The sequence below is a fragment of the Trachurus trachurus genome (assembly GCF_905171665.1).
Source record: "Trachurus trachurus genome assembly, chromosome: 8".
Lineage (NCBI taxonomy): Eukaryota > Metazoa > Chordata > Actinopteri > Carangiformes > Carangidae > Trachurus > Trachurus trachurus.
The window spans coordinates 16,427,888-16,442,920 of NC_139905.1; the positions used below are offsets into that span (position 1 = coordinate 16,427,888).

Here is a 15,033-nt window from a genome sequence, read left to right on the forward strand (position 1 = left end):
CTGAAAACACCAGGGGACTTTGAGAAACAAGAACAAAATGTATTAAAATTGAGATTGAAAAGTGAAAAATACTTTTAGCAACTGCTAGCTGAAACCGGCATCTTCTTTAATTAAAATTAACAGCTGTTCCTGCATCTGTTTCACTCCCTATGTAACAGACCTGTACAGTTGAAATTAACACTTGTTTTTGCAGGACTGTTATTCACTTGATTTTTTATTTATTTATTTATTTTCTTATTGCAGCCGAACGCATTAATACGGAAGCTCTATACTGTCTTGATGATCAAGGCCTTGGTAGGTTGAACATCCAAGTGGGATTATGGGCAGTATTTAAGAAGAAACTCAAATTGTTACAGGTAAGTTGCTGCACTGTAAAGATTCTCGTTACAGGTCATGTGTTTTGTGTCTTAATATTAACTTGGATAACGTGGATTCATGCTATTATAGCAGCATGAACTGCTGTTTATAGTCCTGATGACACCCACCGATAGACTCATGGTACTAACTAGAATTTAAAAAAAATCTCTTTACTGTCATTGATTTAAAATGATGAACAATTATCCCCAGGCAGAGCAACAGACAACACATCAGGAAACAGCTGTTTCTTCTCCTCGAGTAAGTTGAATTCAGTTTCTTATAGTTTGCTGTAATATAGTAAGACATTTATTTGAGTTAAACAGATTTTATTCTCACTGGCATTTACATGTTACACTTTATCTGCTTTGACAACAGAGGCATGTAGACGGAGCTGATTCTGTTCAGGTAAGAACAACATAGCCTAGTGTCACACTGCGGGGGGATGGGTGGGCTCACTTTTACAGCATGATTCCTCAAAAAACACAAATGAAAATATCACAGTTTAAACTGTAAATGTGCATGTGTTCAGAGCTCTTAATGGTCAAAGCCTGTGTGAATCATGAGTAAGCACTAAAGTGATTGATTGATTGATTGAACACTTTATTCAATGACAAGTGTTCAAAAGGATTAAAAACACAATAAAGCCCAAAGGCTTGTTTCCATTGTGGTCCTGTTTGATGGTAGACGGTACACATGGATTTAAAACAAGGAAGACAGGCACACAACACATGGACTAAAATCATAGGAGAGAGACATAGGCACAGTGACTACAACATTGAAGAGAAAGAACAAAATAAAATAGATAAAACAAGAGATTAGGTCCCAAACAGAGACAGCAAAACATTAAGCAGACACACAAACAAACAATACAATAATCTGGTGCTTCACGGCTCTTTTGATAATGATCAACCGGTTTCTGTTCATCCTCAGGACTATCCGTCCACCAATGCAGGGGCGGGAGGGTTTGCCCCCCAAGGGTGGGAGGGTTGGATAGCCCCGATCCCTGGTCCTGACATGTCCCGCCGGGGCCCCACTGGCACAAGAGATAAAGGTGTGAGATCCAATTACATTAAATATTTTGGTCCCGTTGTGATATCATAAGATGAACATGTAACAAGCTTTCTCTGTGTTTTTTTTTATGTAAAATATTCAATAAGGAAAGAGAAGGTCCAATCATCAGGGGGAGTCGAACAACTGTCAGACACCAGCCAGTAAACGACACTGTGACAAAAGACCGAGAGCAAGCACAGGTAATTATTATTATGTAAACAATGGAAATCCACATCTCTAATGAAAAGTGTCCTTGTCCTTGAACACCAAATATCTTTTTCTGCACTTAAATAGGAGAAAATACTTCCCCACTTGCTGGGCAGTGCCTGTTATCTCATTGGTCAAAAATAATGGTGTATATTGCAAAATATTTTAAACAGCAGGCATCCACAATAACATTACATATTCTGGGTGATGTTTGTTTTTTATTTTTGTTGAGTGGGTGATTGTATAAACCTAATGATACACTGATCCTCACTTCTTTTTTCTCATTAATTGAGAAACCTTATTGTGCATTAGTGGAAACACTGTTCATTGTTCCTGTTTGATAGTTCTGTACTTTTACTTTGACAGAACCACCTGAAATGACTTTCGTAAAAAGTGAAATGAACAATGTCCTGGAAAAACTGTCAAATGGAAATAGCTCATCTGAGCTCAGTGCATTTATCAAGTAAGTATTTCATTTTCAATTTTCCAGCACTGTAACCCATTTGAAATTAAAGCAGTGATTAATTGTTTTCACAAAATATCTCCTGAGCATGGTTCATGAGTTCTCAAAGCTTCAGAGTGCTGTTACAGCGTTTCAGTTTGTTGTAGTCACTAAGTTGAGTGAAACTTAAAAATGGGGACGAAATTTCATAATCATTGAACACACTGACACCTGTAGCACTTCATAAACTGTCAGCAGGTCTTGGTGACTTCTCTTCTCTCAGGCTTAGTAGCTGCTTTTAGCATTGAAATTTGCTTAGATAAAACAAACTGCCAAAGTGCTAAAGTTAAGACTGACCCACTACCTATATGGGAAATATTTCTAATTCGGGCCGTTGATTATTCCCAGAACACTTAATAAAAGAAATTTAAAAACTCAAAGTGAGACGCTGGAAAAGATGGATCTGAAGTAGAGTTGTCTTTATTCACTTCGATGGAGAGCAAACAAGAACAACTCGAGTCACTGACAAGACAAAAGATAAGAAATTAAAGGTAAGAACTTCATGCATGTAGTGATGCACTGCAACAAACGAGAGTGAAGGCAGGGGCCATCGTAACATGATCAACACCTCAATAAAATTAGATGTATAGCCCATCAACTTAATGGGTCCCCAAAGTAAATGGAAGAATTTCTATTATTCCATAGGGCAACCCGGAATCCCCCTCAAGTGGCGCCGGCTGCTGATGGCGTATACGTGCAGGCTCGCGTGAGGCCTTACTAAGAGGATCACAGTTTTAAAGCATCAACCTTTTTAAACAAGTGAAATGAACAATACAACATTAAAGTAATGAACATTAAACCAGTCAACATGTGAGCGGTTCAAAATGAAGAAAGACCAAGAGAAATGGGGAGACCAAACATATATACCTTAGTGTTCCACACCCCTCTGTCTGTTGCAGGGGTCGGCACCTGGGGCATCCTGTAGGGTATTGTGTTTAGGTGAGAAGTTAAGAGGTCTAGTCAACACAATTTAAAATACAAAAGGGTTTGGATATTGATGAGAAAGTGAGAGGTTGGGTGTATCAGGTACTTGAAATGCAAAGGAATTGAGTTTACAATTACATTTAAAAGTCTGGTATCTTGGTGAGAGGTGGGAGGTTGGGTATTTTACAAAGAGGTTGAAATTACAATTACAAGGTCTAGACATTAAAATACACAAATGGGTAACAAACAAAAGGAGATCTGATATCTTGGGGGAAGCAGGGTGTGGGGACAGCTCAAGTGATTAAAACAAAGGAATATTCAAATTTACCATTACACATGCCCTGCCTTGCCTTAACCAACATTTAAATTGCTGTGCCACAGGAAAAAAATAGAAAATTTGGAGATGAAGAAGACGGAGCTGGTCGGTGTGTTTGGTAGAACTGGAACTGGAAAGAGCTCTCTGATCAATACTGTCATTCAAGAGCAAGAGCTTCTGCCCGTGACCACTGAAGGTGTCAGTTCATGTACCTCGGTCATGATCAAAGTGGAGGCCAACAAGATCAACTCAAACTACGAGGCAGAAATTGAGTTCATCACAAAAGGGGTAAAATAGTTCACAATTGTTAAAAAAAGAAATAAAGAAGTTAACTACTGGACCATTTAATTCAAATCAAACATTATTATTATATTTTTTTAGGACTGGGAAGAGGAGTTATGGCCCTTGAGTCATAATCGTAAAGACAATGCAGATTGGGAAAATGATATCGACAGTGACACTGTTGAAAAGCTGACCGCGCTGTATGGAGAAGAATGGAAAATTCTGTCTCCTGACAGCCTCATGGACGACAAATATTTCAGAGAAATTCCAGAGTTTCTCATATCAATGAAGAAGACTTTGACATGTGGATCAGTAAGTAAGACTACAACATGTCCACTGTGCCTCAATGAACTCATCCAAAATGCAGTTTGCAGTTTCATGAAAACAGGGTTAAGCCTAACTGACCTGTCTCAGCTCAAAACGCAAACAGGGAAGGTGCATTTTGTTGTCCTCCTGGATAATCATAGGCTCCGTCAAAATTACGTTTAATCATGTTAAAAACTGTTCATCATCCAAAGGTTTTGCTCTGTCTGATGTGAATGTTTTTTCTCTTGTAGATGCTTTAATTGATAGTGTCTCATAGTAAATCCCACCCAAATCTTTTTTATACAATTTTTATTCAGTTTGAATGTGCATCAAACTAAATTCACTTTGCACTGACTTAAATTATTTAATGATTTCTCACAGGCCAAAGAGCTATCTACAAAATGTATCAAATACACAAGAAGCGACTCAGAAGCGGGACAAGGCAAAGAAGTCAAGAGGTGGTACTGGCCACTGGTGAAGTGTGTGACTGTCAAGGTGCCTGATAATGATCTTCTCCAGCATGTCACACTTGTGGATCTTCCTGGAAATGGAGATCGTAATAAGAGCCGAAATGAAATGTGGAAAGAGGTAAATTATTCCCATGGACTGCTGTATATGCTGTTTTACTGTCTTATCTGTATACTGTGACATCGTGTTACTGTATTTCAAAGACTGATAATCAAAATAATTCTAATTAACTTTCTGTTATGCTTCTGCAGCTTGTAGGACGTTGTTCTACTGTGTGGATTGTGACTGAACTTAATCGAGCAGCATCAGAGAGAGAAGCTTGGGAGATCCTGGAGGATGCCTGTAGCCTCATGGGAAATGGTGGCGAATGTCAGCGCATTCACTTTATCTGCACCAAGTCTGATATTACAGCTTCAGATGATGAAGAGTAAGAAATTTACAATGTCAAAAGTTCAAAGTTGAATATAACTTTAATAAGACATAAAAACAATAAAGGTTTATGTCAGAGGCTTGCCATCAGGTAAACAAGACTGACTCTAAGGTCCACAAAGTTCTTTGCAGTTGTATAATTTATTGGGATTATGGGAAGATGGAGATATTTCATTAATCTCAATTAACTGTTTAAACTATCAGCTATAAAAGACTGAACAATATCAATCGAGTGAAATCCCTCTAGAAAAAAACAACTACATATAAATTTATCACAACTAAAACCATAGGAAATCAGACTTTTTTATGTAGAAAATTAGACTTTTAATTGAAAATGGTTTACAAATTATCATTTGATTGTACTCTTTGGATCATTATCGAATTCATTTAATCAAACACTGTGTAACACTTAATCTCTTTTTCTAGCTCAGCAACTGTTCGTGATCGTATACTTCAGAGAAACAGGGAGGCCAAGAAAACAGTGATGGCAGAATTCAGAAAAGACAATATGATCCAGGTGAGATAGACCAAAAGAAAATCAAACCAATTCCGTACAACTGCAAGATTTAAAAAAAATCAACAAAAAAAACTTTTGTCCTTTTCAGAAACACTTCAGTGAAGAGTGTTTCCAAGTGTTCACAGTGAGCTCCAAGGAGTTTCTGAGAAGAAAATATCTACAACGAGACGACACAGGTAGGTGAAGTCTCCATAACAGAATATGTATCACACAGATACATATTTTATGCATTTATCTTTATTTTATCAATGAATGTGATAAGAGTGTGTAAAACACAAATTTCTTTTTTTCAAATATATAGAAATACCCCAAGTTCAGGGATTGCTGAGAGATCTCAATACCCAACATGTGAAATCAGAGAAACTAAACTATGTGTCTGGAGCAAATGGCATTCTCTCTCTGATTCAAGGGGCGAGACACAGTGGAGTGGTAAGATCCAATAATAAAACCTCTGTCATTGCATTTAGTCATCTGTATGGCCATTACAATTCCCAGAAAATAGCAGTAGGTATATTTGTATATCATAGCATTAAGGTTGTTGATTTACTGCGGCTGGGTACTAGAGAGGCTCGGTGACAACAGAACTTAAATGAATGTAACGAAGAAATGTGTTTTTGATTTCAGAATGGATTAAAAACTGAGGCGTCCACAGAGCTTGAAGAAAACATGAGGCGGGAACTTGATAAAGTCAGAAGACCCATGGAAGAGGCTTATGAGGCTTTTGAAAGATGCCTCACTGAGGGGGTTGAACAATCAAAACGTTCATGTGAAGCAACACTGAGACAAATCTTGAATCCTGTATGTATTTCAGTTGTACTTCTGTCAAGATGACTTTGATTTCGTGCTTCATACAAAAATGTTTTTAAAGATTTTTTTCTGTTTCGTTTCAGAGAAAGGCCCAAGGTCAGAAAACAGGTGCTGGTTTCCACAAGACATTAAAGTATATGGTTAAAAACAACGGCGCCTACAAACCAAAAAGACAGAGGCAAATGAACGTCAATGAGAAGCTGAGTTCGTTCCTGACCAACAGCATTGATGAGGAGTTCAAAAAGACTTTCCCGTAAGAAATTATTCACTGAGGACACAACACTCTTTGGTCCATTTACAATCTCGAGAGAGAGAATGTGTAGAATTAAGAAACATCTACAAATAATGTTTTATAATATCCAGTATTTATATCTATGAGCTACAAGAAGGCAACTAGAGGAAAGCGACTGCTTGAGGTTCTTGAAGATGCTTCACCTCTCACCCTTGAGATACCCTGAGCTGGATGATTGAAAAACATCAAACAACATACAGTATTTACACAATGTACATAATTATATATATTAAACATTTAAACTTGTTGACATGTTTCAGAAATGACAGAGAATGTGGAGCATTCAATGGAGCCATCGCTGCATTTACACTTGACACAGAGAGGCTGATCCAGACGTACGGAGAGGTTGAGCTGCAGCTGACTTTTCTACAGACAGAGGTAAAGTGTGTGTGTGTGTGTGTGTGTGTGTGTGAGAGAGAGAGAGAGAGATCTATCTATCTAGATCTAAAAAAGGCTTTTGACTCAATTTGGCACAACGGGTTATTTTTACAACTTCTCCAATATGGAATTGGGGGTAAAATATATGATCTAATCAAATCCAAATATTCTGACAACAAGTGCTGTGTTAAAATTGGAAACAACAGAACAGAGTTCTTCAAACAAGGAAAAGGAGTGCATCAGGGATGCAACCTGTCTCCTACTCTGTTCAATATTTATATCAATAAATTGGCCACTCTTCTTGAACAGTCCCCAAGCCCAGGATTAGATCTACAAGGCAAAGAAATCAAATTCCTCATGTATGCAGATGACCTGGTTCTACTATCCCCAACAGAACATGGTCTACAGCAGAACCTCTCTCTGCTGGAGACGTTCTGTCAAAACTGGGCTGTAGATATCAACCTTGACAAAACCAAAGTCATGGTATTCCAAAAAAAGGCCAGGCTGCAGGAATCCAAACATGTTTTCAGGGTAAGAGGGACCACACTTCAGCATACAATGGAATATAATTATCTCGGCATCATTATCAATGCATCCGGTAGCTTTAACAAAGCAATAAATTCCCTCACAGATAAGGCACGCAGAGCCTACTATAGCATCAAAAGCTCACTATACAAATTCAATCCTCCAATTACAATTTGGCTAAAATTATTTAACAGTATAATAAAACCCATACTTATGTATGGAAGTGAAGTGTGGGGCCCTCTAATGACACAGAGGCACACCTCGTGGGACACAACACCCACAGAGAAATTTAATCTTCAGTTCTGCAAAGAAATCCTCAAGGTCCATAGAAACTGTCCAAATCATGCATGTAGAGCAGAGCTGGGACACTTCCCTCTCTCTCTACACATGATTAAAAGGTCAATTAAGTTTCAGGTGCACTTAGCACAAGCTGATCCTGACTCCTATAACCACAGAGCCTTTCTCTGTAACAGCCTCTGCCCAGAGACAGACCCCCTGAGTAACACCAGAGAAACCTACCACCTCAAAATCGAAGACCTCCAAAATCTCTCCAAAACTCACCTAATATCAATCGACAAAGAGAACAAAATAAATTATATTAACAATTGGAAAAATGAAATTAAAACCATCAACAAATTGGAATGTTATCGCTCACTGGATAGAGAATACTCTCCAGCACAATATCTAATAAGTGTACAAAATCCCAAACAAAAACACACATTGGCAATGTACAGGCTCTCTGACCATCAACTAGAGGTGGAAAAAGGTCGGCATAAGAAAGAGTGGAAGCCCAGAGAACTAAGAACATGTAAACACTGTTCTTCAGGAGAAACAGAAACTGAGGCCCATTTTCTCCTCTCCTGCCCTCTGTACCAAAGTGAGAGAGAGGTGTTCATACAAAAGATAACTGCAGCAGATCCATCATACCAAGGGAAAACAGGTGACGATCTGTTAAAAGTATTTCTGGGAGAAGATCCACAATTTGCTAAATTAGCTGCACAATATGTAACATTCTGCCACGATACTAGAAAAGTACACGAATGCTGATCAGAACCACTATTGATGTCATTTAATATTGTTGTTGCTTTTTATTATCATTTGTTACTATCAGAACCATTATTGATGTCACTTAATATTGTTATCATTTTTTTTTTATTATTATCATTTGTTACTCTCATCACTTAAGAACAATATGTGTATGTTTTATATAGTATATAACAACTTGCAACAGTCTAATGATGCCCAATCTTACCACACATATTTATTTTTTGTTTCATGTGATGTAGACTATGTATAAGAGAGAGAGAGAACTTGATCAGCACACACATGCATGCTCTCACACACGCATAGGGTAAATCATTTTATGTATATTTTTATTTATTTGTATATTGTTGTATATATTCATGAGTTGTACTGTGTCATTGATTACTAATGCTTTGGCAACATAGTTCTTTTAACTGTCATGCCAATAAAGCGAATTTGAATTGAATTGAATTGAATTGAGAGAGAGAGAGAGAGAGAGAGAGAGAGAGAGAGAGAGAGAGAGAGAGAGAGAGAGAGAGAGAGAGAGAGAGAGAGAGAGAGAGAATGATAATACTTAAAACTACACCCTGTGTTCTTCTTTAAGGAAGAAAAGATTAAGATGAAACTCAACAGAATCATCCGGGGATGCAAGAAAGAAATCTACCGCAGTCTGACCCGGACAATCGAGGAACACATGCAAAAATGTTACAGAGGTGAGAACATCATTATACAGCCTGTCAATGTACTAGTACACATCATTTACCAACATTTAGTTTGACAATGGTTTTCTGTTTTATTGTAGATGCTGCGGAATTAAGTGGACAAGGCTCGATGGACAAAATGAAGAACGTCATTGAGGTTCATGTAAAGCGTGAAAAGGACGTCATGTTTGAGCAGGCTAAAGTTGTCTTTATGCACAGCATGATCAATTTGATGGTTTGTCATATTTTATAATATAAAACAATGATGATAGTAAAATGTGTTGTGTTAATACATCTTCTTCTTAGTTGTTAAAGCAGAAGTGAGTGGTCCGGTCGTTTTCGCTAATGCTGCGTTCCAGGCAGGCTTTTGAAATCGTAAATTACAGCTTCAAGTCACAACTTACGACTTTGTAGCGTTTCAGGCAACCCACTTGTGTTTTTCCGACCTGTTTTACCGGTGAAAGTCACTATAACGGCCACTCGTAACTTCCGACCGGTGAACTCCTACCAGATCGAACTGGTACCACTTCATGGTCGGAAAAATACGTGTTTCCTTGAACGCACCATAACAGTCCTCGTCCCTACGTCACCACATTCACGGCGTTCCTTGGCTGCACACACAGCCCTGCATGCCGTTCTCTCTCCTCATTGGATAAAAACTGTAGGATACGATAAATGTTTTCTCTTCGGCTCAGAGCAGAGCAGAGTGACTGACAGACCCGTGTTTCAGTCCAAACACTCTATGTAAGTGATTGCTGTCGGAAGATATAACTATTTAAGACTTATATTAACACAAATATATCACTTACTTCTGCTTTAATACGTCTTCTTCTTAGTTCTTTGTTCCTATGTACATTGCTTGCTCTTTCTATTAATATGCATCATTCTGAGCTGCTTCTCCCACCGAAACTCTGCAGGTAAAGTACATGCAGTCATGATTATTCTAGGACAGAAACAAACAGAAGGCTCTAGAGGAATTAACCATTTTGACCAATCTAAACGCACATCTAAGAAGTTAATTTTGTGTGAGTCTAATGAGTGATTTTGTTGCTGAAACAGAACGGTATCCTGAACGAACTTGAGGAAACCCTGATGAAATCAATTGAATTGTCATTAAGGACAGATGCTCACTCAATCCCAGGTAGAGAACATTTCAAAAATATATACATTAAAGGCTATCACTGAAATTAACAAACCAACATATTTGATACATACAGTATGTATTTCATATATCTTTTTCATGTATTGTATTTTCTTTTAAGATGTTTCAGCAGAACGTGATGTGGTGAAGACACTTTATGATAAAATGAACAGCAGCTCAAATGGAGAAACATCACTAATTGGGTAAAACTTCTGTTAAATGTCTACACTATATTTTTTCAAAGGCCTTGATTTTGAGCTGCTATTCTGAATAATTTGTATTTTATTTGTATTCTGAATGACACTAGCCCTGATCCACCTGCTCCACCTGCTCCACCTGCTCCACCTGCCCCAGCAGCTGCACTGGGTTCATAACACGTATGCAGGTAAGTTTTTAGTAGTGTTTCAGTGTGAGCAGCTGTCCTCACATGACTTTTTTTAAATTAGATTTATTTAATTAATTACTACCAGAAGGACCCACTGAAAAAGTGCAGAATTTTACACAAAAACAGTAGTTTAAAAACTTAACATCAACACTTTAAAAAACATTTTAAGTTTAACCCTCTATGGTACCTTGTTGCCCTCAGGCAACATAGCACTTTTTGGCCTGTCACATCTCCACAATTCATCCCATTTAATGCTGTAATACTTTAAAAAAGAGAGGAGACCTTAGAGAACCAATAACAATGCTTTAATTTATCACATGACTTTCAAGAAGCCATACTGAAACCCTTTTTTGCAGACTTTTTAAAGGAAACAGGTTTGCCATTTTGCTCCACTAAAACGGTCTGAAAACATAACTTCCTGGCCCTTTTTCATCTGGAAAAAAATATATTTACACTAATAGATTAGTAAAGTTAAATTTTTAATAGTTCCATGCAATTTATTTACTTATTAAATAATGGAAACTTGTTAAAATGCACCTGTTGCCCGAAAGCAACAACGTACCATTATAGAAAATTGCAGTGTTGCCTTGAGGCAACAGTGGACCATTATGGAATCAATATTGCATTATGAGACTATGGTAGTGTGTGTTTAGGTGTAAATATAATGTTCAAAAACATATAATTCATCATAATTTAGTTTTTTATCCTTAATACATTTTATTTTGAATGCAGTAAAGTAAACATCAGGCTATTATGATGATGATGAGGAAGATGAGAATGAGAATTGGGATGAGGATGAGGCCAGTGAAGGTGAAAGTCTACAGAGACTGGTGTTTCTAATACAGTATATGACGAACCGTAATGGTACAATGTTGCCTACAAGCAACAAACCCCAAAAACTTCCAAAAATAAATAATTTTAAAAAATTTCTTTAGATTATGTTTATTTAGTCTATTTTGAGACATAAAAACACTCCAAAAAATTTTTTCCCCACTGGCATCATAGTGCGTACCATAGAGGGTTAAGATTCCATGACAGCAGAAGTTTAAAAGCAACTTTGTAAGGACAGGTTATGTTTTAGTCCCATTGTAGAGCCTCACTGACATGTGCTAGTCGTGCAGGGGATGCTGGATTATGTGCATGTCTTTTATCAAGTTCACTGCAGCCTTCTCCCTCCTGCTCTGATGTGCAGGAAGCATTTGGGAGAAATTCCCAGCCCTTCTTCTGATGATCCTGCAGGCATGTTTCTGGACTCGCTCCAGCTCGCCTTGTTGTTTTTTTTGTACAGCCCACCAGCAGCACTGAGCCATATTCCAGACATGGTCTTATGAGGGAAGTGTAGACTGTCAGTATCTTGCCATGACAGTGAGATAGTGTGGTCACTTGGAGGCTTTCTTTACAACATTCTGAATGTGCACATCTCCACTGAGCTTTGAGTCCAGGTAAAAGCCCAGATATTTTGTTGACTGGACAACAGGCACCACCTGTCCTCGCAGCATTAAATGGGGAGGTTGTGGTGGATCCCTTGCAAAGTATATTCACAGCGCGGTTGATTTCTGCCCATTCAACAGCATCTTGAAGCTTTTGTGCTTCCTGGTGCATTGAACACAGCATCTCAGGTGGCCGTGTAGAGAAGAAAGAGGTATGGGGAAGCAACTCCCCCTTGTGGCACCTCTGATGTAACATCAATCCAGGAGCTGTGGGTGCCATTAGCCACCACTTTGTTTCCTCCCGCAGATGTAACTGTACGGCTGTCAAGGCTGGGCAGAGTTTTAGGTCCAAGATGTTCTACATTAGGATAGTGTGATCCACATGATCAAATGCCTTGGACATGTCGGCCAGGAGAACTCTAATCATTGGTTCAGACTCAGATGTAGGGAGCAGGTGCGTGTTGCTCTGACCAGTCCTGATGTTGTGCTGCGTAAAGGAAGATATAGTGATTTTTACAGAGAGAGAGAGAGTTGTGGGCACAAACCTCTTCATGATAAGCCTTTGTTAATTTTTTCCTGCAAAGAATATTAGGGAAATAGGTTGCCACTCACGGCTTTTAGGAATGGGGCATACATTTGACAGTTTCCAGGCATCCGGAAAAAGCCCTTGTTGGTAGGAGCTGTTTATCAGATATGCTCTGTTAGTAGCCAGTTTGGAATGACATCTGGCCCACTTTGTCAGACAGACGTCCATTAATGCTTTATGTGATTTTGTTCAGTGTCAAAATTCTGTTATTTATTCTACTTCTGGTGGATATTTCAGGTTTGCTCACTGGAAGGAAACAGCAGAGGCCTGACGACACTGAATGTCCCTGCAGACATGAGGCTTGTGGATTTGTTCTCAACCATGTTCATGTTACTATTCTTGTTGTCTTTGAGTTTTTTTTCTGAATTGCTTGTAGAGACTTTAGATTTTTTGATTAGGACATTCTTGCCTTATTAATGTGTATTATACGATACATGTGTTTGCCACTTCAAACGTTCCAAAGACTATGTGGTTTTTAATGACTCAACAGTTTTTATGTAATGCATTACTTTCATGTTTTCTGTCCATGCCTTTATATTATGACCTTAATGTTGGTAGACTTAAGTAAGTTCATATTCAAGGCTGAGACATTTGCTAACTGCAAACTAACTGTATTTTGTACTACTTTTTATTGTTTTAATTCTTAAAAGTATTCTGAAACAAATCTAAAGGCAAAAATGTTTTTGGTATAGTATACTGTATGCTACAACTTAACAGGTTTCTCTTTTGAGTGGAAAGCGCTGCATGTGGCAGAAGCAAATCCTGCACTGTATGTCTCTAATACCTCACCTTCTATCAACAAGAGACCAATGTAATAACGTATGTACCAATGTAATAATATGATGATGTATGTTGAATAGAAAAAATGTTAATCAGCAATAAATATGAGTGCATAATGTACTACTGCATACTGTATGTGGATTATTCAATTATGACATATCCATGAAAATGATCTGTCAATTGATTTCACTCAGTTATTATCAGTAGAAGCTTTATCGTCATCATATTAACAGACAGTGCATCAACATGACAAAATTCAAGGTTCTAGTTCAGGTCAGTGCAATAAAAGAAACAACTAAAATAAACTATAATGAAATTAGGACACATTAAAACACATAATATAAATAATAGTTTAAAAGATGGTGTGAGTGCAGGGAATGGGGGGGTATTGCACATGGGGAGTGGCAGCAGAATATCACTCTGCTGATGATGTTTTCATCAGGAACATCACAAATGACTTGCGTAACATCAAGCGTTGTCCTATTGCAATGGGCAGACCAAGTTTACAGATCCTGTACCGTTCACACATGAAAATTCTGTTCTGTTCTTGATGTCCAAAAAGGTTCAGTACACATGTGCTGTTATACATTCATGATCAATGCTAAAGTTCCTAAACTGGTTCTGGAACTGGAAAATATGAATGATGAATTTGCGTCTGTGTGACTGCATACATCAGGCACCAGGAAGTGATCTGATAAATATGAGGTGATCTTTCCTGGCAGCACTCCCAGGCTGCTTCAACATGGCCTCATATGAACTGTACTATAGCTAACCTGTTCATCCATGCCTTGATTAATCATCTTCTGAATGCACTGCAAGTGATAAATGGAGCGCTGTTTTATCATGGCTTTTCGAGTCATCAATATTCAAGAAAGAAAGAAAAAAAAACATATAAAACAGACAGTAATAACTAACATGGCGAGCGTGGGGGTTATGGAGTGTTAGGTACTGATAATGTGGGGCTAACAGAGTTGCGGAGTTCATGGCATGTTCATTTCAATCTCCACTGTCCTATCTCAGTAAAAGCAAACTGTCCCAGAAATAACCTAAATAACTTAAAACTAGCCTAAAGAAGGAGCCAACAGACAGAGTAGATGATGGTTAAATAGGAAAATTACTAGAGAAATGCATGTGTAAACATCTACAATCATTGAACCTGCAGGAGCCTGAATGCACTGTATTTGACTGAACATTGGGAATTCATGAAGTTGCAGTAATTAAAGAATGAATATTTACAATGTTCGCAGATACGAACACCTCAAAGTAAAAAGACGCCTTTACTACTACAGCAAATAAACTCGGGTGAAAATATATAGTACTTGCTTGACAGAAAAAAATACCCTGCAACTGAATAATGATGCAGTGATTCAAAGTTTTAGTTCATCATCACTGTACTTCAGATCTTAGTAACAGACAGTGCACAAATGTACAACTAATGTCTATTACTTTGTTCAGTTGCTGCACCTGCTCTGTCGATAGGGAGGGGAGAAGGCAGGTGAGAGGTGGAGACTGAATAAGACAAAGGATTCAGTATAGATCAGGCACCAGTGGAGACATGTACTGTATGTGTGGTGAAGAGGATCAGAAAAAATGTGAGTACACTAACTTCAATGCATGACATTTATGA

General features: G+C 38.0%; 1 protein-coding gene across 1 annotated transcript; it reads left to right on the plus strand.

Moving 5' to 3' along the window:
* Positions 1 to 3,443: 3,443 nt before the first annotated feature.
* LOC310989872 (nuclear GTPase SLIP-GC-like) lies at positions 3,444 to 12,241 on the plus strand (the record flags this gene model as incomplete). The annotated part of the gene is made up of 12 exons (XM_083977024.1): positions 3,444 to 3,644; positions 3,738 to 3,950; positions 4,326 to 4,532; positions 4,664 to 4,839; positions 5,268 to 5,358; positions 5,447 to 5,534; positions 5,660 to 5,787; positions 6,249 to 6,418; positions 6,718 to 6,835; positions 8,988 to 9,096; positions 10,533 to 10,610; positions 12,222 to 12,241. 12 exons carry the CDS (start codon positions 3,444 to 3,446, stop codon positions 12,239 to 12,241), a joined length of 1,599 nt encoding a protein of 532 aa, XP_083833150.1.
* Positions 12,242 to 15,033: the final 2,792 nt, after the last annotated feature.